The 26782-nt window shown below is 43.3% G+C and overlaps 1 protein-coding gene across 2 annotated transcripts in view; it reads left to right on the top strand.

The window, feature by feature from the left end:
* LOC130577954 (A disintegrin and metalloproteinase with thrombospondin motifs 2-like) overlaps window positions 1–25870 on the top strand; it is a 169797-nt gene extending 143927 nt beyond the window's left edge. The window contains exons 11-22 of one of the 2 annotated variants that reach the window (XM_057373663.1): window positions 4488–4633; window positions 6021–6196; window positions 9996–10129; window positions 10914–11037; window positions 11631–11711; window positions 13188–13351; window positions 14507–14666; window positions 15279–15411; window positions 17490–17697; window positions 18043–18172; window positions 19195–19284; window positions 23592–25870. In XM_057373663.1, the coding sequence (XP_057229646.1) occupies window positions 4488–4633; window positions 6021–6196; window positions 9996–10129; window positions 10914–11037; window positions 11631–11711; window positions 13188–13351; window positions 14507–14666; window positions 15279–15411; window positions 17490–17697; window positions 18043–18172; window positions 19195–19284; window positions 23592–24049 (2004 nt within the window). In that variant the 3' untranslated portion in view covers window positions 24050–25870. Of the gene's footprint in view, window positions 1–4487; window positions 4634–6020; window positions 6197–9995; window positions 10130–10913; window positions 11038–11630; window positions 11712–13187; window positions 13352–14506; window positions 14667–15278; window positions 15412–17489; window positions 17698–18042; window positions 18173–19194; window positions 19285–23588 lie in introns of both variants that reach the window. The other variant, XM_057373661.1, reaches the window with a different exon arrangement.
* Window positions 25871–26782: the final 912 nt, after the last annotated feature.

Raw genomic sequence — 26782 nt, 5'->3', positions numbered from 1 at the left:
GCAGRCAGGCTGATAAGGGCCATGCCTCTGCACTCCCAGGCTGTGTCCCGGACCTGGRCACTGACCCTTCAAAAGGGAGAATTGAGCTTTCTAATGCTCTGTATGTGTGTGTATGTAGACAGATAAATGTGTATTTATGTAAATGTATATAAGTTCTTCTGTGWGTGTGGCTATTTGAGATAAGTTGCCAAAAAAGTGAGGTTCTGCCGTTTCAAAAACTTCTTAATAAGTCTTCTTGTTGCAAACAGAGATACTGAGCGACCATTATGTTAAATGGCAACAAAATAATAATTTGCTGGGTTTAAARTTAAAGAAATAACATATTCTCTTGGAGCTTCCCAGACAGAAARCTACTATTTTGACAAAATCCTAAAGGAAATAGAATAATTTATAGTGCTCCCAGCTTGTTTTTTTTAAAATCCAGATTGAATTTTCAATAGCAAGAGGAAGGATTCCATCAATTTTGTGGAGCTTTGATAATGCAACCACTCGCAGTGGTCACATTAACTCCACGAAATAACTCCAGTGTGTAAAGTTAAGCACATGGAGGTTCAGAGTTTTACTGTGGAGTCAAAAACACTCCATAAATTGCTGCAGTAAACCACGCAGACAAGACATAACTGTGCAAAGCTTAACTCTGCCCAGCATTCTGTGGATTGAAAGGAAACATATGCTGTGAGCTGATAATTTATTTACTTGTATACAATTCTGCCAGCTCTACCATTAGCCTCAGGCTTCTGGATCCRGGCAAACTGCAGGAATATATCATCAGTTTTTGTTATTCCATTTTTAAAAAATATTACTCTTCTGGGGAGGCATTTATGTCRGCTGAGGTAGCTAACTGCTCTCCACAGGGTAGAAATAAACCCCGGAGTCAGTCATGCAGGGAGATCACATGCTCGAGTCCATCTGCTTCCTGCAGTGACTAACATCAAGGTTTGCACCACCTGGGCCTCCTTTTTTTCTTTTCTTGGAGAGAGGTAAGAGCCTGGTAGCTGCCCCTGCCAACCAAGCTGATGTTGCTTTTGGATTTGGYTTCTGTGCCAAGGATCCAGCACAAACCTAGCAGGTCTTCTCTTTGCTTCCACTGTGCTAATGAGATGATCTGAGTCAAACTTGGAATGGTTTTTCACTCTGTCAGGAAAGGAAGGGAATGATTAAATATTGAAATAAATAGATATTTTTGAGAAGAAAAATGGACCRAGAAGAAAGGTTTCTGAAAACATTAATGTGTACTCAAAGCAATCCAGATAATTTCCCACTGAGAAAGCTGACCTCAGCTTCTCYCGGAGACAGGAGACAGATGGGTGAGTGTGTGCCGTGTTAGTCACCACAGAAACAGGGAGAAKGCTTGATTCTCCACTGAAGAAACTTTTACTGGCTCCGAGTAGCCTTTAGTGGTGGAACTTTCAGTTCATCCGTTGCAACTAATTATTCTCAGACAGATGGAGCAGAGCGGGTCAGCCTGCGTGTGATGAAGAATACAAATAAATAAATAAATACAAATAAATAAATAAATATCCTGGTGGGATAGCAGGAGAGTGAGGGGAGCTGAGGACCCCCAGCCATGATGCAGTGTGAGGGGTTACCTGGGGTTTCAAGTGAGATCAGAGAGATGCCCRTTTCTACCCAATATAAAATACAGATACCCACAGAGGATCTTCAAGTCTTTTCTTGGAAAATTGACTTGCAGATGTGTGAAGCCCACAGGAACACACTGGCTCTTTTTTTGGCATCCACAGCAGTTGTTTCAAAGAACTGCTGAAAACAGCAGTGGAATGTTTTACTGCAAGAAATTTAAGCTGCTTCTCCTGGAAATTGCACTTGTTTTGGACTGTCCTGTTTGCCAAAAAAATAGGCGAGACTGCAAGAACTCATCTTGTCTTCGACTAAGAAAACAATTTGCATTTACCCATTTTTTCTCATTTTAAAAAAACTGGATTAATATGCTTCATTCTTTAAGTGAAATCCCCTGTTTATGAAGGGAATAGTGCTTGAAATTGGCTCTTTTCCACCTCATTATGTAGTTAATGTAGTATCAATAGGAAGAGTTGGCTTTAACTTCTTTTATTACACTGGAGATTGCTCCATCTCTGGTTTTACCTTCTCATGCATTTTCTTGCATGGGTCTGCACACACTAAGATTCGTTAGTGAATCATTTTGTTTTCTGTAGGCTCCTTTCTTTTAATGCACAAAAAAAGGCAGAGCTGTGCATGACTCATTTTGCACAAATGCTTTTCTCCTAATAGCTCTGCCTCAGCTTCCCAACAATCAGCATCTGACCAGCTTCTCCACTAGAAATCAGTGCTGCTCTTTCCTTTACACAGCAAAGTCAATAACACTTTCCCATGTTTGCCTTCCAGTTCAGGGAGCAGTCTTAATGTYAGAGAGGGGGTTTAGTTTTTTGTTGCAAACCTTCATCCCACTATTCCTGACTAAAACAGGGAAAAGAGATTGGGAAACACAATGTCATCACATCTCCCCCTCTCCTTCGTGAGCCCAGGCACTGGATGCAGGATCATCAGATAATGAACACAGACTAAATATCTCCTGAAATGGATTTGGTGACTGCTGTGGAACTCACACCTGAGAGATGCAGTGCCCTGATAAGAGGATGTGTGAGCAAGCACAGATCAGGGGCTGTCACTTCACATCTGCCTCCGAGCCCAGCTGAAATTTCTATTGACAAGATGAAACATTGCCAGCTTCCCCCACATCTCTGAAAGGTCCCCTGGCTGTGYAGGGCCCCACAACTCAAACTGTTCAAACAAACCTCTCTAAAGCCATAAGTAAATAGTCCCTGAAGGGTGCAGTCCTGAGCTTCATGACYAAAAAAAGCAAAGGACATATTAGCATTTTGCATTTCTTTCGTGCTTTGCTCAATTATCTCTTGTTCTGTCAAACATCTAAGAAAAATCTGCCCATTACGACTCTGGAGCAGGATTGGTATAATTGGCTTTGTGGTRTCTCATCTATTTCATAGGTTTTGACTTCGAATATCTGAAGTCATGGGAAAGAAAAAAAACAGTTGAAACCTAATTTCTACTCTCTCTTTTACTCCTTGTCCAACCAAATCAGCACCAAAATAAATTGCATAAATAAAGAGCCAGGCACTGAGCGGATTMGCGAATCAGTAAGCTGTGCAATGTCACCATTTTACTAATGATTCTCTCTTTAAATTCAGCATTATTAATGATTATCCATCACTTTTAAATTTGCCTTCCAGATCACTAATCGCTCTATGCTCAAGAACGCTCTGCTGTTATATATCTTCTGATTTTGTTTTTGCTGGCAGCATCCATTTAGCCATATGCTTGTCTTGTGCAGCCTGCCAAATTCCTGCGTTCCAGGGCTTGTTAAGCTGTGTAAAATGTTGTTGTTGACTCGAATGTTAAGGAAAGTAAGTGACTGATTTCACTTGTTGTTGCAGCCATCTGTGCTCCCGAGCCAGAGCTCTCATCCCGGCAGTAACCGTTAACGCAGACAAACGGTGACAGTCTCATGCAAAGTCGTTTGTTTGCTGGAATGTGTTTTCCAGCACCCACACTTCATCAGTAGACTTTTATGAAAGCAGAAATAGCATTAGAAGGGGCCAGAATCTTGTGATCCTTGARAATAATTTTTTCTGACTTCAGCTGAGAAAAGATTCCTTGATTAGGGGCTGGAGAAATTGGTGGAAAGGCATTGACAGGTTTCTTTAATGGGAGATGACAGTAGAGATGAGCAGTACTGGAGCTATGAAGGCTCTTAAAGAAATAAAATAAATACCTTAATGGTTTGAGGAATGTTGTAAATTCTGTGTTTCAACTGCTGTAGAATGTATTAAAAACCAGTTAAAAGGAAGGAGAAAGTGTGGTAGGATGTGATGAGCTGCGCAGCTGTCGGACTGTTCAGGGCTGCTCCCTAAGGAATAGCTCCTGGTGTTTTGGTCAGGTTTACCATGAGATCTCCAGGGAGACACTGCAAAAGTTTTTATTTAATAGCATTARTGTCTACAATGTGAGCTTGCTTTTATTTCACGACACTTTGCTGATCCCATTTATTGTAGGAATATGTGTGTGGATTTGGGAGCGGCTGGGCAGGACACTGCCGTGGCCAGAGCTCCTGAAGAGACTGCAGGCAGCAGTGGGGGCAGGATGTTTGCTGTTAGCCTCCAAGATTTGGGATTCTGCCATTTCTCCCAAATGAAATCCCTGCTGCAGAGAGGTGATGGGGCACCACTGAGAGCAGTTTGACAAACTTGGTAGGCTTGAAACCTGCACGCACACGTCTGCATACTGAACATGTGAGTTTATAAAATCTGAGTGAGTTTGGGATCATGGGCACAATCAGACAGTGAGCCCCTTTACTTTCTGCTGGTGAGGTGAAAAAAAATCCAGAACTTGTGTCTAAAATGATGATGTTAATAATGATAAAAGCTGATACAACAGCTTCTCATGTGATGTAAGTTAATCATCTAATCATTCTGACATCTTCTCTCTTCCAGCACTGCTTTAAAGGTCACTGCATCTGGCTCACTCCAGACATCCTGAAGCAGGACGGGCACTGGGGGGCATGGAGCAAGTTTGGCTCYTGCTCCCGCACGTGTGGCACCGGGGTGAAGTACAGGACCCGGCAGTGTGACAACCCCCAGTAAGTGACACCCCACTGCTGTCCAGGGCTGCCCTGGGAGGGTCCTCGGTGCAGCAGTGCAGTAAAGGATGTTGAGTGGTGCTTGTTAAATCTGACTTATAGTATAAGTTGTCAGAAATTCTACTTTTGGCCCTTAGCAAGTTGTGATTCATCTTTTATTTCTCAGTTTATCCATCCATTAAATTGGTTATGCAGCTACAAGGATCTTGAAAGTGCTCATACACTGCTGTGTAAAGCATAAGTAGAAATTTAGGGCCCTATAGATCTCATTTTAAAATGTAAGTATGAAATAATAGCAGTGATTTACTGGATCTTTTTTTAAGTATTTTTTTTTAAACCACCTTTTAGGATATTTCAACAAAGAGGTCTTAAAATCTTTTCAAACTGTTTTCATTCCAAGYTGGAACAAAGCTCCTGAGATCAGAACCTTCCCCAAAATTAATTTCAGGAATTTTGAATTGTCTTGCTTTAATAACTTTCATATGGGTCATCTAGATAACATAGAATGATTCCGCTTCAGTAACAGTAGAATTGAAGTACAGTTAGTATAGATTGGTATATACAAGTGATATGAAATGTGTAATTATTGCTATCTTARTGTGGTATCTTAAAATGTCAAGATCCTAACAGCAAGAACTAAAACAAGTGTTAGAATTAAATTATTTTAACAGAAWGAATATTTTTATTGTTGAATTTCTGGGTTTGTTGATAAAGCAATTGAACTTGACTGGTGTTAAAAATGATTTTATAATTGATTTTTTTTTAAAAAAGTCTAATTTTACAGAGGAGCATTTTCTGATGGAAATTGTTCTGTTAAGAAAACATTTGCCAGTTCTCTTTTCAGCCTTTATTACTTTGGCAACAGGGAAGTGACCTTTATAATTGTGGGCACAGCTTTAGCTGTAAAATCTATTTACATGTAGGAAAAGCCTCGTGTACTATTGAAAATGTTTTGTGTGTTTCCTGGAAGAGGGTGCAAACCCAGCTGCAGGTCCTGAGCTCTGCATTGCCAGATCTGCCAGGGATTTAGTGCACATCTGCCTGGGGGCACAGCCCTGAGCTGGGCTGTTCTGGTTCTGGGGCTGCATTAGGGGTGAATGTGAATAAGTTGCCTCTTCTGCTTTCCTGGCTACACCAAGAAAATGGCTTTTCTTGCCTTTACCCAGTGGTTTTCAACTTCTACTTGTAGAAGTCACCTTTTAGGAGATAAATAGTGACAGCGGGTTTTGAAAGGAAATATGTATTTTCCATATCAGAAATACAGCCCTGGCTTCATCAAATGCCTGCTGGCATGAGTGGGAAATAAATTGCTGCTCAAAAGATTTGATGTACACTTCATGAATGAGCTAATGGCAAAACTAACCGTGGGCTTGTCTCCCTGTCTCAGTCCTGCCAACGGAGGCCGCACGTGCGTGGGGCCGAGCTATGAGTTCCAGCTCTGCAACACYCAGGACTGCCCCAAGGACTTGGAGGATTTCAGAGAGGAGCAGTGCCGSCAGTGGGACCCTTACTTTGAGTACCAGAACACGAAACATCACTGGCTCCCCTACGAACATGTCGATGGTGAGCAGCCCCTTTCCTGTGAAAACTAAAATCGRTTGCAAATACAAGTAAAAATTACATAGAGAGAGGCAAATGTTCTTCCCAGGAAATCATGCCTCCTAAACCAGTCAGGAGTTGTTTGGAGGGATCAGTGAGTATCAGTGTATGAATGATTTGCTCATACAATGTACTTGGATTTTCAAAAAACACCGATGACAGGTGTTAAATTGAGTTTCCCTGGGATAAAAGGGAATGGTTTTGCACCAGTGGGAGCATGGCCCACTCTGAGAGCTGCAGAAGGACCTGTGACACTAAGTGACAGAAGATGGCAAAGGAACTTTGGTGTTCATGAATGCCAGYAATGGACATGGGGAAAAAACTGCTGTGTATGAGTGTATGGATCTGTACACACAGTGAGCTCTGAAGAGGAAGGCTGGGAGCTGGATTTTAGGAAAAATCAGCTCAGTGACTGAAGGGAGAGATGGAGAGCATTGATCTGTCTCTGTGTGCCTGCATGTTGTGTCTGCATTTTAAATACTCAGCTCATGCAGCTCAGGTTGTGCCCATCTCACTGCTGTCCATGCTGTTAAAAAACCCACAGACAAACTYAGAAAGGCCAGAGGGAAGCAAACACAAACAGTGACTTCTGGATGAGGAGAGTTTGGATAAACCAGGGCTTTCCACCCTGGAAAAGCAGGGATGTGGATTAAGAAGATAGAGTTACAGAATTGTGAGTGGCCCAGAGAGACCAAACATGGAATGATTATTCAGCTTCTCATAACACAAGCCAGGGAACATCAAATAAAATTATCAGGTGGCAGATTTAAAACAAATAAGAGGAAGGACTTAGTACAAAGCATCTGATTATCCTGAAATTCACTCTCACAGGAAGCTGCAGATGCCAGAATGTTTTCAAAATTCCTTAGAAAAATTCCTGACAGTTCTACAGTCCATTAAGAGCTATTAAACACCAAGTTCCAGCCATGATTTTGGAAGTCCCCGAACTGCAATGTATGAGGAACTCAGAGAATATTCTGAGAAACATTTTCCAGTTTGTTCCTGCATCTCCTTGCGAATGCTGCTGGCGCTGTTGGAGGCAGGTGTTGGGTTGGGTGCTGCTGGCTCAGGTCAGGCAGATGTCGTGGCCTCTTGGCAGAGATCACCTCCTGCAACAAAAATGTTCCTGTTAATGCCTCGGCTCAGTTCTCAATGTGAGTGCAGCTGGTTGATTTGGGCYGTGTCTGCTCTTGCCAGCAAACACAGAGATGTTGTACCAAACAAAAAGGCACMGGGCAAGGAGTCTCAGCTTKTTGAGTGAGCAGTGTGGGCTGCTCWCTGTTTTTAAACCCTGTCACTTCACTTGAATGACAAAGTCTGGAGGGCAGGGGTGGCCTGGCAAGGGGCAGGTTCTGGGCACCCACCCTGTCCTCAGCCCAGCTYCCATTGCTGGGAGGGGAAGGGTCACTTTGGGTGAATCATTTTGCATTCCAGTGAGAGAATACTCTGCCAGACATTAATAGCAAATTCCTTATAATTAATTTGCCTGACTTTCTTCCCRAAGAGTTCTCAGAGTTCCCTCATTCTTTTCATGCCATCTTGGTCAGTCTGGGATTTTCAGAGGCAGACACAGCTTAATTTCATGAAATAGCTTTGCTGGCACAGAATAAAGGGATGAAGGCTGTGGCCTGCAGGACCTTCGCTTATGATTTAGCCTTTGGAGCAGTCTGCTGCAAAGACCACTGAAACAAAGCAAATTTTTTTCTATTAGATTCAATGGCTGCTGGGTCAGAAACCAGCTCATTGATGTCTGAGCACCGATCCCTGGGCTCTGCTGGTTTCCCATATAACTGTGGTATAACTGCAGACACCTTGAGAGTTACATTTACCTGTGCAGGGTTATTAGAGGGAACAGCTTTTGTGTGAAAACAAGGCCAGAGACAAGCATATACTTGAACTCTAATCTATTTTAAAACTCCCTTTTGTAAGGASAAGGCATATCAGAGACATACTTGTGCAGATAATGCAGCTGTGGCTCAGAAGTGACAYAAATCCATACACTTCACACACAGCTCAGCTGGACGTGTCTGACACATTGTGCAGGGCATGGGAACAGAGTGAGGTGCCTCATGCTGTGGGCAGAGAAAAGCCACTGAGCTGGGCTGGAGCCCAGTGTGTCCTTGAGCATCCTTTTGTGCCCTGGCCTTCTCCTGCTCTGAGCACTCTGAGACCCCTGTGCCCTCACCCCACCCTGCTCCTGCACTGCACATCTGCAGGGCACTGGGGAGGGACTCTGGCCATGAGCTGCCAGTTCAGTGAGATGAGAAGGGCTCACAGTGGGCAGACAGCAGGCACACCATCACACCCATGCTCCTGCACCTCTACCGTGCCCAGTACCACTGAAAAGGAAGAAAACAACTCTTTGCAATAACAGGGTCTAACTTAACATCACTTGCACAGTTACTGTTCCCATGGAGGATTGGGAACAGAACCATCTCTGAAATAAWGCCCTTGTGCAGGGTTGTTGGCACCCAGTGAGACCTGCTGAYATTTTCATTTAATCACACACAAGCGTGGTATGTGTGGGTGCCCACCCCAGGGATGGTGTGTGCACATTCATCTTGYGCACAGCTCAATGTTTCTAAAATACACAAATACAACAGGTCTGTCATTATCATGATCTTAATAGTCTCCCATTAAGAATTTGCACCAAAAAAWTACCTGTTTTAGTAGACCAGACCCTGGATTTTTAGCATGACTTCTCTGCATCATTTGGGAGCTGTAACAAAGGTCTCTGATGCACAAACACCCAGTGGCCTTGAGGACATTGACAGCAATAACAGGGACTTTCTAAAAAGAGGGCAGAGGCCGTGGAACTGTAGAGGGGAAGAGTGCAAAGAGCCTGTGAGGATTTATTTCAGCTGAACTGCTATAATGGAARGGTCGTTATTGTTTTAAATGGTGGGAAAAGTGTTCCAACTTTTAATCATGTTAAAATAGCAGGATCTCCATTTGTTTCATCTAGCAGAAAGTCCATGTGCTCTTCAGTGCCAAGGAAAGCACAGTGAATGCTATTATGGGGCTGAGAACAGCAAGAGACATGGATAAAATGAAATATACCAGTAGACTACAACTTTATTCAGCCACTGACTAGGCATTTTCAGCTTTATTTTTTGTTCTTAGCTCTTTGGAACAGATTAGAGAAAATACCACTYGTCTGGCTGTTTGTGCATGTGTTAGCAGTAAAAAATTGTTTTTTGTCTAAATCTTTTTGACATCTCATCTTGTTTAATGGTTTAAATTATCATAAATAGAAGTACAACCGTGAGGGAAAATTAACTTTGTGGTTAGGATGAAATGCTATGGCCCAGCTGTCTCTGAAGAAATTTCTGATGCCAGGTTCACTCAGTGTCAAACAGCTGCTTTTAATGGCAAAGTTACTTTGGCATTTTTTTTTCAGATTTAAGTGCAGGAGAAACCTGCAYCTCTCACAGGTGGCTGTGCAGCAAACTGAGGAAAGCTCTGCCAGATTGCATCATCTGCGAAGGATTAAATAGATTTCCCCCATCAAATCAATGATCTGTTAKTTCTAAGTCTGTCTCCTAATGGTGRCACATGGATGCTTTATGACTCAGCAGTTTCCAGGRGATCACAGAATTTCTGAAAGGGGATAAGCATCAATGATTTATGGGTACCACGTTGGGCTCTGTGATGTGTGCGAGGAAGAAGGGAGAGCCAACGCTGCTGAAAGCGCTGCTCACATCATCAGAGATCAAACTGGGAGAGCTGAACACGCTCCATTCRGGGCATTTTTATTTTTCAGCTAAGGAGAGGTGCCACCTGTACTGYGAATCGAAGGAGACAGGGGATGTGGTGTACATGAAAAGGATGGTGCACGACGGGACCCGCTGCTCCTACAAGGACGCGTACAGCGTCTGCGTGCGGGGGGACTGCCTGGTAAGAGGCTGGGGGCTTGCCCAGAGCTCCCTGCTCTGAAAACAAAATTGTACCTTGAATGTTTCTCTCTGAGAGTGACTAAGTATGCTAACACTTTGGGCAATGAGGAGATTTCATTAGGATCTTTGTCACAATATTATGTGTGATTATTCACAGTTGCCATGCGTGTGACTCGACTCCAAAAGCGCCTACCTACACAAGCAATATTTCATGCAGTATTTTAAGATGAGCTATTACAATTAGCTTTCAAGGAAAGCTTTCCCTGCTGAGGTTTAGTGGGGGTGGAATGTACAATGAAACAGGAAAGCACAGCAGCTTTCAAGGAAAGTGGTGTTAGGATACGGCTGATGTGCATTCKCYCTGGGYTTGATCATGCTATTTTTAATAAATCAATGACAGTTTGTCTAAGTTGGGATCTGCTGCAGATCGTCTTTCAAAGGAATTAGTCTCTGACTAGCAAAGCACTGGTGGAGGTGCTTATCCCCATATAGATGCCCAGATTCTCCTGGAATTTAAACATCTGCCTTCAGATAAGCTGAGGCTTAAGAGCTTTTCCTTAACCATGCTGCTTTCCTTCAGTCAGAGAACCACTGTGAAGCATAATATAAAAATATAATCACCCAACTGACAGCTGCTATAGGAACTGGAAGTATGAAAATCTGTTTAGGTGCTGATCTCCCAGGAGAATACTACGAGATGTGTGACTTTGCTGAGGCAGAATCTGGGGTTTGATATGTGATTTGAAGGGTGGATAAATAACAATGGTTTTCTCTTTTGTGCACAGAAAGTCGGGTGTGACAGGGTCATAGGTTCCACGAAGCAGGAAGATAAGTGTGGTGTCTGTGGAGGAGATAATTCCCACTGCAAGGTGGTGAAAAGAACATTTTCAAGAGTACCAAAGAAGCAAGGTCAGTACATTCAGTGTGGTTTGTCCTGGGGAATTCAGGGTATTTTTTCTTAATCTCTTCTGTTTCATGGAAAGTACCAGGACAATTACAAATAATTTACAGCATCATGAATTCCAATAAACAATCTAGTCTTACTTCCAGATGTGCTTATAATTTGAAAATAAGATTTCTGTCCAGTGACCAGTAAAAGCTGCTGATACCAGGCCCTGTGCATGTGCAGAAGGATTTCCCTGCTCCTTGTTGGAGAGCTGTGGACTGTCCATGTCACTGCTGCARTAATATGTCATCATCAGGCTCTGTTGGGCAGGACTGTGTGGTCTCTGTGGCTGCATGTGGCACTCAAAACCCATTTTAGTGTGAAACAAAATCTGTTGATGATTCTTAAGGCATCTTTCTTCTGACCCAAAGCCATTTGTCCCTGTTATGTTCCATCGCCTGGCACAGAAATGGGGATGGGAATAGTTTTGGATTTGGTTCATCTTGTTTAATACACCCTGCTTTCAGAAAATAAGATTTATTTAAAAACCCAAGAGAGACCCTCCCTGTTTGTGGCATATTAATCCATAACTATATTTTCAAATATTACAATATAGGGTATGTTAAGATGTTTGAAATTCCTGCTGGTGCGAGACATTTACTCATCCAGGAAACAGATGCCACTGCTCATAATCTCGGTAAGTGACAAGTAGGAAAATTTTCAGTCAGAATAATTTTTTCTGGTGTTTRTTTTTGTCTCTGGAGGCTGACAATGTATTTATACATTTGTTTACCCATTACCTGCCCACACCATGCACCTTCTCTAAGTATGTTAAATTAGGAAACTTGTTTGGCAATTTGATTGCCCTGAGCTGTATTCCAGGGTCCCAGCCAGATCTCTGTGCTGGTGTGTGCATGTRTGAAAGTCACTGGAAGAGGCTCTGAGTTACTTTATGGGGTGCAATGCTATATCCTGGGGGATTGGAGAGAGAAGATCTTCAAGGTCCTTTCCAGCCCAAACCATCCTATSAKTCTGTRCTGTTTGTGCACATCTTTTGTGCTTTCCACCCTCAGTCATTTCTCAGCTCAGATCCGTTTCTGATTCTGCCCCATTGCTGACAGTATTGACACGAGGCTGCCAAATCAATCCATCAGTTTAGGAGATAATGGAAATCTGTTCCTCTCCTGGGCCCTGTAATCAATGTGCAGGAGTGTCTAGGAGGCTGCTGTTAAATGGAAGTAGATTCAGGCGAATGGTCARCTAATTGCAGTGTGAGCCATCCCAACTTGTGCCCAGTGGATGCCCTCCCTGCTGCCAGGGATCCTGGCCCTGTGGATCAGGGCAATCCTGTTCAGGCCAAATTCTGCATGGGGTGAGTGCTGTGCACACAAACAGCTCACTCGAGGCCACTGGCCAAGGAGCAAGATTTTCAGGTAGCTGCCAGAGAGAGAATGGAGTTAACATCTGGTGTTAAATAACAAACAGCCCCTGCTTCTTCTAACRAGGAGGGCAAATTTTCCATCTCAGGTGGAAACCTGTCCTCATACAAAGGTGGCTGAAGTCTGTCCAGGTGAAGGTTGGAGCTCTGGTGAGAGCTGAAGCAGAAGAACCAGGCTCTGTGTGCAGTGGCTGGTGCCTGCAGAGCAGCAGGAGATTAACAGGGCTGTGTCAGTGTCTGGACTGGATCTGAGCAGGAGAATTAATTCCATTTCGTGTGTCTCACTCTCACTGTGGGGACCTGCTGGGGGTTAGCCCAGTAGCCTTTTTCTGATGGAGCAATAACAGCCCCCTGAGCTGCCTTACAACCTAAGAAAGAGCTGAATAGCTCTGGGACCCCCACTGGCTCTCAAATTGGCTYGGATTTGGCCAGTGGATTCAGAAGTTGTTAGATGGGAGCAGGCAGCTGGACCCCTGTGGTGCAGCTGCACTGGCCTCATTTCTCTGGCAAGACGGGCTATGAAAAAGGAAAGAAAAGGACAATGATCATTCTGGAACTGAGCAGAAAAGCATTGGCAGTTCAGTGAAACACCTGAAAAAGTCTTTCCAAACCTGTGAGGGAACAGAGGGAAAACACACACTGGCCTTTTCAGCTTCTCCCACTGGGACAGGAGCAGAACAAAACCAGAGATGAGACACAAACCTCTCATATTCACTTTCCTTGTGTTGTTCCCAGCTATTAAAAACCGTGAAACAGGGAAATTCATTCTAAGTGAAGACAACTATGTGCCAGACTCTAAAGTATTTATTGACATGGGTGTGGAGTGGGAATATCGGAATGACGATGACAGAGAAACGGTGCAGACCATGGGGCCACTGCGCAATGCAATCGTTATTCTGGTAAGTCAAATGAAAACCACCTTCCATGGAGCACAGRGTTACAGAGCTGTGATGGGCTAGCATGTAATTCAGATTCCTCTTGTGAGTTATAAGAAGACATCTGCTTCAATTATAAGACAATAGAAGATGTATTTTAATTCCTTTCTCCTAACTCGTTGCTCTGTACGAGAGTTATAATTCAGGGTTATGTGTTGAGCAGCCAGCTGTCCTGATTATTTCCTGCAATCAGCCACTGAGTAAAGACTCTGAAGCTTGTTTATCCCATCTGACATGTGGGCATTAGTCAAAAAAAGGTCAGAGTGGTTCATATCAGCTAGATCTAATAGCTCCTTCTCCCACCAATGTTTTGAAGATGTATCCTGCAGAGGCAGAKGCAGGATTTTTGTGCTTCCTGGCTCCCTTTTTCAGGGCACAGCCCATTCCACAGTTCCCCAAATCACCCAAATATATTCCTTTTTCATTGCAAATGGGCAAACAACAGACTTCAATGAGCAGGGGTAAGTTGATTTAGAATCCCTCTGAAACCAACTGTAATGTGTTGATCTACACCAGCTGAACTTCAAAGAAAGAATAAATATTATGTTTCCAAAGGACCAATATTTTGCTATTTGTTCACGCTGAGTTCCGTTTTCTTGCATTTGTCTTAGTGCAGTGTGATAACAAAACCTCTTCCTAAATAGTTTATATTTCTGTCAAGATAAAGTAAAAGGCTTTGCAGAATTCCAGGATTCTCATAAGAATATTTGTGTTTTATCAGAAATACAAGCAATTTTCTTTGTCACTTTCAGCTATCTCTGCAGTTGCATTTGCTTTGTCTTTTAGTGGAACYATCCATTATCATTTCAGTACAAAATTTCCTTCCTTCATGATGGGATATGGAAAAAATTTAGTATCATGAAGTCATTCCAATGCTGGCAAGGACAATAAGTCTAAATCAACAACAGYGTTTCTTAATATGCAGTTTAGAAACTCTGTATCATAATGATAGAGATACTTTTTCATCAGGGAAAAAATATGTTGAGTGCAGCTAAAAGGTTTAAATCTCTCCAGGGATGTTTTTATATGTGAGCCATGATCACTTTTTCACATCATCTCATATAGCTCCTGATATCAGTTGTTCCTATCTTTTTTCCTTACATCTGCTTCCTTAACTAGGTGATTCCTCACGGTGGTGCCAAGATATCTTTGACTTACAAGTACATGATCCATGAAGACTCCTTGAATGTAGATAACAATAATGTTTTGGAAGAGGACTCAGTGTCATATGAATGGGCTTTGAAGAAATGGTCCCAATGTTCAAAACCTTGTGGAGGAGGTAAAAACAAAACCCCAGACCATCCCCAATTGTTTCATTGCTACAAGACATCAGGGGCACCAGAGTATGGGAGGAGTTTTATTTAAGTAATGGATAAATATGTAGTAAATGGGGTTAAAGTCTGACTTTAATTGTTTGGGGGCAGATTTGGCCCCCAAAGAATGATTTATGCTTATGAAACTGAAAAATTGGACAAACATGCAAGATTTGGATGAGGGTCTCCAAGCTGTGGAAATACCAAACTTCAGGGTGTCACAGGGCAGCCCTCTGTAAATCCACATCCTGTGATGTGGCCTTTGCAATGTCAGAGTCCTGCTTTTGGGGCCAGACACGAGCCCTGATGCTGTTCCCCAGGTTGGTGCTCAGGTTGCAATGTTGGGTTGTGTCTGGGCAGGTTTGCAGAACATTTTTGAAATGCTGGATGTTGTTCTTTTCATTAAAGCGATGAAAAATAAGGGAATGAGCCATTCTGGGTGTTAAATTTGTGTGGTGAGTGTTTATTTGGTGCAAGTCACAGTTTCTCCAGTAGYGTGTCCACCTGCAGGGCATGCACAGCTTGTTTGAAACACGAGCCCTCTGTGGTTCTGAGAGTAAGGGTGATTTCTTTCCCAGGCTACCAGCTCACCAAGTACGGCTGCCGCAGGAAGACCGACCACAAGATGGTTCATCGCAGCTTCTGCGAGCTGATCCCAAAGCCCAAACCCATCCGCAGGGTGTGCAACCTCCAGGAGTGCTCCCAGCCCATGTAAGCATCCAGCACGGCTCCCTGGGGGTGCAGAGGGTGTCACACACAGCCAGCATTGTCACCTCAAGGAAGGTGGCTTTGGCTTCACCTCCATGGTCATTACAGGGATCCACACAGGGGATAAACTGCTCTGTTCTCCTCACAGAAATATTCTTTCTATGACTGCTGGTCATAGACTTCTGAAATAAGTCATGACTTCTGAAATAAGTTGCATTAGAAGTGCCGTTTTGATGCAGACATTTGTGTTCAGGCCATCTTGAGGTAATACAAAATAGGCATGAATTCAATTTATGCCAGTGGTACACTGTGTGAATTAACCATGTCAGAACAAATGTACAAAGTGCTACATAAGACAACCAATGTCATCCAGCCTCTCAAATCCACTTCTTCATAAAGTTCACAGCATATTTTTGGGCATTTAARCACAGGGAAAATATTTGACCTGTTATACTTCTTTGGCTGCCCTTGTACAGCACAAAATGCCTGTAGTACCTTCATTTTTGCTCTACATAGTCAAGCATTATAAATATTTTAATTCATATTTTACAGGTTATTTTTTTTGACTGGCAGCATGTTACTCCTGCCACAAATAAGACTAATATATTCCTTGTGCTGCTACTGCAACAAGAAAGGAGTATACTGATAGCAGCTTTTATCTCTGGGGACCAAGTATACGTTCCAGAAATAATAGCAAATAAATAGAACATACCACACAATATTTCCTAACTTCCTTTAAAAAAAAAAAAATTGAAAGAGAGAAAAGGCAAGAGATTATGCCCCATAAACTCAGCATGGGTCAGGGTTGAACGTTTATTTATTGGAAAACTGAAGTAATGACCTAACTGTATCTCAGGATCTCTGGAAAGGGCTGTATTCTCCTTTCAGCTGCAAATATAATTGGACCCAGGTACCACAAAGGCTCAATAGGATCCTAAATTATGCTTGGATCCCTGAAGTTTCAGTTAGCTCTGTTTCCATAGAATGTCATCCAAGCATTTTGCTCTTGTACATAGGAGAGGCAATTATTTAAGGGGTTTTACAAAGCTCTGTGACACCCACTGCACTAATATGCTGCTTCTTCACTTCTGGAAAAAGCTCATCTTTGTCTCAGARGTCACCTCAGGATTCATGGCTCCACAGCACCTTTCCCGGCAGCTCTGTAATTTCTGTAGGTTACAAAGTTGGGTGGAATTGTTACTTTCTGTTCATCTGAAGTGTGAAATACAGTGCCTTGTGCTATTTCTTGACTATTTCTAAACCCAGGATTTTATGAGTACTTTAGGACAATTCCTTCAAGCTTCGGGTGTTTCTCTAGAGCATGTACATTTTTTGGTTAGGTTTATCCCATGAATATTGTTTACACTGAATAATAATTCCATCCTGCAGGTCTCTGTACTCTGTAAATATTTATAGACTGCTGTATATCTTTACTTAATTAATTATAACCAAGCTTTTGGTAGWCTAGGTAAATTTCCTCTGGTCCTGTCTGTCCCTGTTGTTCTCCTCCAAGTTCTTCACAATTTGTAGCTGTAATTCACGAGCCTGTTTGGGTGATCAGTGAGGTTTTCAKCTACACCAGGAACATGGTCCATGGAGTGCCCAGGTGTGGGCCAGGCTGSAGCTGCATTCCTAACCCAGATATTTTGGCTTCACTCATGTGGKAACCAGCTCTGGGGACAGCTGATTCATGCTGCATTATGAGACAAAGCACATCTCATGCAGCCAGACCTGGGAAACTCAGCAGCATCCTTGGATGGCTGCTTTTGACATAAAAGCTACCTTATTTTTATGTGCGGTCTTGGAAAGGGCAGCTTAAAATYACAGCAAATACAGCAAAGTCAGAATTATGCTTATGTCAGAGATAACGAGAAAGATTAATATTAAAGATCTGGATCTTTTCAATGTTATTTYAGGGGCAGCCAAATAACCCTCACCATAACTGTTCATGTTTTTTTTTCATATCTTCTCCTTTTTTTCTGTATTAGAACTAGTATTAACAATCCTGTTAAACCTGTGTTTAAGAGTCTCAGATCAACARTCTGAATTTCACTCTGCTCGCTCTCTTTCCACCAACCCAGATGGGTCACAGGAGAATGGGAGCCTTGCAGCAAATCCTGTGGGAAGACAGGGTACCAAGTGCGGTCTGTGCGCTGCATCCAACCCCTCCACGACAACACAAACCGCTCTGTCCACACCAAGTACTGCAACAACGACCGCCCCGAGGGCAGGAGGCCCTGCAACAGGGAGCTGTGCCCAGCACAGTGGAGAATAGGACCCTGGTCACAGGTCAGTCTCTTTCTGGAGGTCTCAAACARCTTATTTCTGATTGGTATGGCAAGTAGTGCGACCCCTGTATTTTTGAATAGATGGCTCTGTGTATAAACTATTCACATGTAGAGTTGTTTAGTGCCCAGACCACAAGCTCGTTCTTGAGTATTTCACAATTCCTGGTGTACCACAAGGAGCAGTGAGTGGCTCTCCCTCTTGCTGAGTTCCTGTAGGAAGTAGCAGTGGCTCAAGTAATGCACTGAATCAGCTCAAATCAAGGGCAGTTGTTTAAAATGGCAAGGTTAATTTGTACCCCTTGTTGCCAGAGGGTGGCTGGGGTGTAACTGCTGCATGTCCTTGCAGTGCTCTGTCACCTGTGGCAATGGCACCCAGGACCGCCCGGTGCTGTGCCGCACCAGGGACAACGCCATCGGCCTGTGCAAAGACAAGAAACCAGAGACCCTAAGGATCTGCAGACTACCTCCCTGCCCCAGTAAGGCCTTGTCTTCTACAGCTTTTGTKACTTGTTGAAAAAGGATTAATTTAATTATTTGCAATGCCTTCATAGAAGTGATGCTTATGTATTAGTACTGCCTGGGGGGACWCTTCTCCATAGTCCCTGTTTTGAGCAGAATTCCAATTGTACAGCTGCTGGGTGGCTTCTTGGGGATTTGGTTGATCTCTTCTGCTGCTGGGGAGCACTGCTGTGCCCAGGACAGGCTGAGAGCCTGGGGCAGAGCTCAGCACAGGGCTGATGGCTGGCTGTGGCCAGCAGCTGACSGCTGCCCTGGGAGGGGAGCAGTGCCCGAGTCCAGCCCTGCACCCCTGGGACCTGCGGGGCTTGGCAAGGGGCTGCTGGGCTGTGATTAACCAAGGATGCCTCTTTGCTTTCCCCATCTCCACCAACAGTTCCAGGCTTCCTTTCCATTCTGTCAAACACAAGTTATCTACGGGGGTTATCTAACTCAGTTTTTCAAAGCTATAATTAATTTGTTCCTGCTTAATCCGGTGCAATAAGGTTTTTATTCTTGTTAGCTTTTCAGCTGTTTGCAAATGATACTTGTGAGATCATTTCACATATTCCTATTATTAAGTAATGCATATTTTTCTTTTTTTTTTCCTGATGTATTTCTCAGGGTAGCTTTTGGTTTTTAATTAATTAGATGCAAGCTGTCAATTATAGTCTGCAATAGAAAGATTTTAATGAGGCAGTGTAACTAAACTAGACTGCATGTCTCTGGGGACATTTGTGACACTGCCATGAGAAGTGTTGCTGGGGAACTGGTCMGTGGGCTGCCCTCAGTGTTGGCTGGGAAATGCTGGGCACGAGTTGTAGCAAAGTCCCTAAAAARCACCCTTTGCCCAAAACCACACAGCCTGGTCATAATCCTTCCCTGGGCTCCTTCCCAACTGGAGCCCACTCGTTCTCTGAACTTGTCCCCTTTTGGCAGGGAAATTGCTTAACGCTGTCTAACATATGTTGTGTTGCTTCTTTTTTTTCCCCCTCTATTCAAGGAAACGCTTCTGATCCTTCAAAGAAAACCTACATGATACAATGGCTGTCAAGACCYGATCCAGACTACCCCATCCAGAAAATATCTTCAAGTAAAAGACCCATTTATAACTCTGCCTTTGCCCTTAAATGCATGCCACATCGAATGTGGACTTTGCCTTTTGCTCTCTTCTTCTCTCTATGCGGAAAGTTTCCTTGACTTTGCCAAGTTTAAATCTTGGGCTGAATCTGTTTTTTCACACCAGGCACTTGGTGCTCGGTGTCTTTCTTCTCTGGAGCTTGCGTAGCGCTGGTGGTGGAGGTCTTGAAGTGTTGGATGTGTGAAGTTGGATCTCCACAGTATGTTGCAGTCCTCTGAAAGGGAGCTGGGATCGGTTTGCTTGTTGCTTGGTGGTGGTGAAAAAAGGCTCTTACTGGTTCCTGATGTTCAGTTTGATAGCAAAACTGAGAACTTATTGTGAATGTGATCACATCACAATAATGACACCTTGTAGTGCTAAAGTTCTCCTTTATCTAAAAAYCCGAAATCTCTTAACTCGCTGGTTTCAGTTCGCTGACAGGGTAGTCTGATGAGTGGAAGAATTTTTTCATTCCRTTTTCCTTTGTGGTGCTGTTGCTTTCCTCACCCTTGCTGCTCATTTTTTATCCCTGACCCTCACCTTTACGTTTGTGGCCTGTGGAGGGTTCTCTGGGAAGCAGAAGCTGAGTTTCTGTCAGTGCTTTCCGTGCTGCTCTGATGCTGTCGCTCTCGCCAGACTCCCRGTGGTGGTTTGGTGGGTTTTCTCCTCGAGAAGAGCCGCGTTCATTTTTTTCCATCGCACAATTTTTGCCAGTTTTGCGTACTTTAGAAACAAACCCAAAGCAGAACAGGCGTGGTCCATGGTGAAGGTGGAGTGGTGGCGTTTTCCTGAACGTGGCGGAGGCAATATGATATTTTGTTGACTACAATGTCTCCAGCTGCTCAGCATGGAGCTGTTTATACTCATGACATCTCTGGTCTTTTTTCACCATGTGCATGTCTGACTTGACTGGTGCGGTTGTGTGCGTGTGCGTGCGTGTGTGTGCTCGTAGATGTGTCAACTGGCAAACATAACAGTGTGAACTACTACAGAATTACCTCAATTTTTATTGCTTTTTTTTTTTTTTTTTTTTTTTTTTTTTTAGAAGATGAATTTTAGAAAAATGCCTTAATGTTGAAATGTAAATGGCATTAATTTACCAGATCCAGCTTTAAATATGAACAGTACACTGGTACCTTGAGTTGATCTTCATATATGGAGTGTTTTTACTTGAACGATAACTATTGGAAGGCAGTAAATTTAATTGGAGGTTAATTTGCACAGTGCATATCCATATCTTCATTGAGACAGGATTGTGGCCTGACTTACTGAGATTTAACTGGCATTCGTGCTTCACCTTCTGTGTTTGTGTTGAAGATTTGGAACTCACAAATCATAAACTTCTTTGTGACAGTCAGTACCAATAGTARAAATGTATCAACTGTAAAACTGCAGTCTTGGAGCAAATTACTACCTTATTGCTTTGATCATATTTTTTGGAAAAGTGGCATTTTTGAATCTTTGGGTCGTCAACAGTGTAGCACTTCAAACTTGTCATTATCATGTGATCACATATTTAAATTTTGCTGTTAATATTTCCTGAAACATGTTAACAATTTACATGACAAGGTGAAAAAGCAAAGACACGTATCTGGCACTGAATACTGTTATGTAAAATAATCGGTGTTTAACTGTATAAATATATTAATGACTGTTACCTTTAAATAGACAATGTTTAGTGATGTTTCAAGAGATGGGTGGCTATAGAGAATGGTGCAATAAGGTATCTGGGCATTGTGCACTATGTCTATATGCACTTTGGTTTATCAGGGATATTTTATTAGTGTTTTGTATGTATTTAACATAATATTAAAGATGTGCCAATTCAGTTTGCTTTTCAATATTTTTTTATGAGACTAATGTGTACCAAAGTGACTGTGAAACTGATTTATTTTTTTCTTACTGATGTTTTGAATATATACTTCCAGTCTGTCATGCATACTGCAAGTAAAAATAAATAAAAGTTCAGCAAATCTGGATATTTTGGTTTGGATAGAGGATCAAAATTTCATTCTGGCATTTAGAAGTTACAGAATTTATTTATATAACTTATCAGATGTCACTGAACTTATTACATAATGCAGGTTTATTTCCATGTATTTTTAAGCTTAACATTGCATGGTTTTGTTAGGACAAAAGGCATTTTTCTAAAGGTGCTGCTAATGATTCTAAGTCACAAAGTCAAGAACAGACCTGCCTTGTTGAAACCACATTTAAATGTTCTCTCTGTTGGCTTTTATCGTGCAAGCCTTTTGGAGGAACGTGCTTAAGGGTCATGCAACACAAGGCAAAATGTTCAAAGGGAGCTCTTTTGTGGTATGTAAAAAATGTATAAAGCTGTATAGGCACGTGCAGGCCTTTGCATGGAGCTGTGCATGCAGGTATGAACAGTTCCAACTCTTAAAGGCTGGTTTGAAAATCTCTCCAAAACCATTCTTAGGTATTATTCTTAGGTTCCTAAGGAAGGAGCCATTCCTAATTTCCTGCAGCATTTCAGTTTAGCATTTGAAAAATATGAAAATTTCCTGACACATTCTAAAGTAGGAACTGGAATTTTGCTTTTCTGCAACAAATGTAAAAATGAGGGCAGAGATGCAGTGTGCAGGAGGTGTTTTCACCTTCCTCAGCCAGCAYTAGCATTTTAAAGCAGCAGCATCAGTTATTAGTTTATTCTAGACTGCTATGTTTGCCAATTAAACACCCACAATGCCCTGTTTTGTTAACTGAGGATGAGTGAGGAGGTGGCACCTATGCTTTCCAAGTTCCCTTGGTGTCTCTAAACCTGCTGTGCTTCTCTCCTTCACTGTGAGGGTGCTGACACAAACCCGTGCTCCTCGTGGCAGGAGGGTGAAATATGAGCTCCAGGAGCAGGCTGAGAGCTGTCTGCCATCGGGTGCACTCTAAATAAAGGCAAATTATTGCAGTTACTCATCCTTTACTGTAAGAGTAGGTGGAAATGTAGTAAGAGCAGGGAGAGAGACACAAGTGATTTCATCTGTCTCAGCATTCTGGTCACAGAGAAGAGGTTTTGTTACTGATGRTGCCAAGTGTTGGTCAGTCTGCCTTTCTCCTCTCCTCTCCTCCAAACCCTCTGACTGCTCTCTCAGCATGGGCTGCGTGTTGGGATTTTTCCTTCACAGCAGTGCCTGGTTCCATTACTCCATCTTGGAGAGCTGAGGGGTTCTGTGCAGGACACAGGACAGGCAGCTTTCTCTCCAAGGAGACTGCTAGACCCTCCCCATCCGTTTGCCACCCAGTTCATACARTTCCCTGCTCTGAGAAATATCAAGGGCTTGGGGAGCCTCTGAGAAGGCTTCTGTTTATGTTTCCCAGGCAGTAACGCTTTGACCTCTTCACCTTTAATTCCTCAGTCTGCAATTTACCACGTGCATTTCAGCAAGATCAGGATCTGCCACAACACCTCTGTTATTGTGCAGATTGTTGTAACAGCTATCAACAGCTTAAAGATGATCAATTGTCCTTCTTTCTATTTTATTACGGTTATTCACACAAAAATCAGGCCTTGTTAGAGTCTCCCAGTCATTAATGGACTGGTTTGGCTCCATTGCATGGGAGTTTGTTGTTCCAAAATTATCAGCTCACTTTTAGGAGGAGGAGAAAATCCTTGTGGTAAATTAACCACTTTTCTCTTGAACAAGAGACATGCTGAGAAAATGCTGCTGTTTTCAGAGTAGAAAATATCACCCCAATGGGAGATGGATTAATTTCTGAGAGTTACATGGTACACATCAAAATAAGACTTGACTTCCCTCAGACAGTCCAGATAAATATATGTTACCCCTGGCTGTGGTTAGTCACTGTTCGGTTGCAGAAAAGCATTAAAAGGAGCAAGGAGGGAAAAAATAGATTTCTTAATATAAACCTTGATATTTGTGGGAGTTCAGTGTAGCTTTAGCAACAACACAGCACAATCAGTGTGTTYAGAAGTTTAAACCAAGACAGGAACACAATTCATTGTGGCTTCATGGTCTTCAGGGYAGTGCTTCCAGGATGTGAAGGCAAAAATTCGAGTGTTGTGGTCTGGAGCTCAGATGGGCTTGGTGCAAACAGTTCAGATCAGCTTTTGCAGCTCTCGAAACGAGTTGACTTTTAGGCTGAAYATAAAGCTGCTTCTGCTTATAGAAGGCTCATTTGCCAGTTTCCCATCCCACTTTAAATACCAAACCCTCTGCCCACTGCCAAAGCTTCAGCTGTGTTTCTTTTTCGGATTAATGGGAAGATGCTCTTTATTTATCCATTCCCTTTTTCTCTTTCAGAAGATCATTGTCAAGGAGACAAGTCAATGTTTTGTCGCATGGAAGTTCTGTCCCGCTACTGCTCCATTCCTGGCTACAATAAGCTGTGTTGCAAGTCCTGCAACACTTACAGCAACACCACGGAGGACGGCAATGTAACTGATGCCAATGTAAATAAGAATAATRTCATTGAGGAGGAGCTCCGGACCACCCTCAGCCCTCCCGTGGGAGTGCCCACAGCACAATCTGCCACCAGCCCTCCTCTGGGTCCCAAAACACGGGCACCCCCTTCCAACGGGACCGAGGAGCACCCCGAGATCAAYGCGGTGGATGTTCCCTACAAAGTCGATGGGTTGGATAACGAAGTTCCGCAGCACAACATCATTACACGGAGGAGGCCTTATGAAAGGACAAGGAATCAAAGAATTCAGGAGCTGATTGMTGAGAAAATGAAGAGAGAGACTCTTAGGAAAATAAACTAAAACGGAAATATGGCACAAACAACATTTTTCTCTTATAGAGATGCTACCAACGTCATAGTATTGGCCATCGTAGAGACTAAAAATGGGGAAAAATCAAAGTGGTGCTATGGCAGAGATACCAAATTCTCAAGCCTACTATAAATGGAAATGACAGATTGTTTCATAAGTGCTAATCTGAACACTTTGATGGCTAGGATAGGTGTACAGGGTACGGCAGAGTATTAGTGCAATATCCCTACAGTGTCCCACTGAACCCACACTAACCACATTCCTTAGGCCAGGTTAGCAGCTTTCTCAGTTATGGGCTCATGAAAGCCTTCTATGCCTGTGTAAAACTGCTCGGGAATAGTAACAGGAGTCACACTTTGTATGGAGGAGAGCAGTCCCAGACATAATAAATCCCTTTAACAGCGACAAGCAGGGGGTCAGCAATSCTGTGATGTTTCTGTGCATTGCACAAACCCTGGCACCAGCACAGCCCGCTTTGGGAAGCTCCTTCAGGACATGCCAGGCTCGGTTTGGCTCCCTTTGGCAGAGCTGCCTCTGTGGTCACAGCTCAGCATGTGCTCACGTAGCTTCCCGAAGCAGGACTGTGTAAGAAAATATAGAGAAATTTCTGTAGCCATATATTTATGTGTAAATTAAAAACTGACAAACAGTAGTTTACATACTTCCATAAACAATTTCAAAGGATTCTCCTAAACTTTTSGACACATGCAAGACATTTAGTAGGGTAGATCTGGCCAACTTGGACTGACAACATCCTAGTCTTTCTGTTTACAATTATCCATATTTTTATAGTCTTTAAGTTCCTGTAATGCAACAGCCTCAGTGATCATTATTGGTTGGTGCTTTTTTTATTGGTCTGGTTTTTTTTTCTACCCACATTCTGTTTAACTTAAARATGACTGGATCCTTGTCTTTTCTTTGGTGCTTTGTTAAGAAAAAGATTTTTTTYCCCCCACATAGGATGCAGTTATTTTTGATGAAATAATTTTATATTATCTACCTTTCCTTAGGACAACTTTATTGGTGCAGAAGTGAACAACTGTTTGCTGTGCACTTACACAATCAGACACACATGCACGTGTATTCACAGCACCRGGTCTGCTAGAAAACTTTGAGATGTGTAACCTGACAACCCTTTGAGTACTTTCTTTCCCCTCATGGTTTTCATAGGTCATTTTGAATTCCTGGTTGGAGAACAGAGGATGAATCCAGCTTGGCTGTAACACTGCCAAGACAGGGAGCATTGGCTGGTTCCTGCTGTGGGTGGCATCTGAGCAGTTTTTTCCTGGCTTGGACCTTTCCACTTGTTTCCTCTTTGCTGGTAAAACTCCTGCAGAGCCTGGGGCTTCCCTGAAATCCTCTCTTTACCACTAGGTAGGTCTGGTGGCTCCAAGTTCAGATTTTCCAGTCTGGGAGGAAGATGTCACCCTCCAGCCTGAGCTGGTCCTGGTTTATAGAATAGAATCACACAATTACTGGGAATGTGCTGCTTTCCCAGCAAGGTGGGAGCTCTTCTCTGGCCCAGCTGCAGGCAAAGAGCTTCACAGGCATTGCAAAGTGAGCCACGTGTGACTCCCTGTGACCCTACCCCTTGTCCTTGACCACCACGGCTGAATGAGCTGCCAGACTCCTCTTCCAAAGGAGCCTCTCCTGCTGGGAAGGAGGCGAGGAATGCAGGATCCTCAGGATTCACAGCACCTGCATGGGGAACTGTTCTGACCTGAACTGTGGCCAGAAGTCTTTGAAACACAAGACCTGGTCTAAGAAAAATACTTCATGGAGGTACTAGCCCAAGGAGGAAAGGAGTGTTTTCAGCTTTTTCAGCTCGTGTCACGGCATCAAGCGCCCCTTCTTACGGAGGACTGAGGTGATACAGCTGGAGCAGCTCAAAGCGCAGGGATGAAGTTACACTGAACACCATGAAGACGGGGAAGCCCAACAGGCTGTCAAGAGTCCAGAGCATTAGGAAACATCCCCTGGGCCGAGCARACGTGGCTGCAGATGTGGAAGCAGCAGAGCCATCCTGAGCAGCGATCTGCTCTGGTTTGGAGCGGTGGAACAGGGACTGTGCGGTTTGGCAGTGCTGTGGGAAGGGCTCCACATGGGCTCTGTCTGCTGGGACATGGAGTGTTCTCCTGTACTCCAGGGGTGCTCCTGTCCAGTGTTCTGTCCCAGCCCTGCTCCGTGACCTGCCGGACATCTCACGGCCACCACGGTGCACGGCCAAGCCCCGGGAGCCTTGTGCTGGGGGATTTGTGGTTACCAACAGACAGGACAAGTTCTAACAACAGTGTAGGGTCAGGTCACGTCTGTGCATAACAGCAGTGAGCACTGAAGAGAAAAACACCCCACCAATGCTATTTATAAGCAAGGAAGACGTGTCTAAATCAACATCATTGCAGCTGCTGGGCCATGGGAGACACRAGCTGTAGCTGGGCTCCCAGCCTGCAGTGACAGTATTTCTTGCCTTCCACAYTTCCTTTACACAGATGAGTATAAAACTCATCTTTTCCCCTTCAAGTTAAAATCCTTTCAGCTCTGTGGACAATAAAAATAAACCACAACCCCCTGCTTTTTCATAGCCTAGAAACTCATCCAAGCATGTTAAACCTAGGAAAAACYCTCACAAACCCAAAGMTGGAAAGGGTCTGAGCTGGATTTAYRCAGATGGGGAGGTAAAAGTTTSCTGCCTGGAGGGTACCAGTAAATCTCTGGGACTTTTTG

Source organism: Malurus melanocephalus, unplaced genomic scaffold (genome assembly GCF_030028575.1).
Source record: "Malurus melanocephalus ecotype Western Australia unplaced genomic scaffold, MMel_1.1 scaffold_205, whole genome shotgun sequence".
NCBI lineage: Eukaryota > Metazoa > Chordata > Aves > Passeriformes > Maluridae > Malurus > Malurus melanocephalus.
The sequence above is the reverse complement of the archived record's forward strand: the minus strand, read 5'-3'. Positions and strand labels throughout refer to the sequence as shown.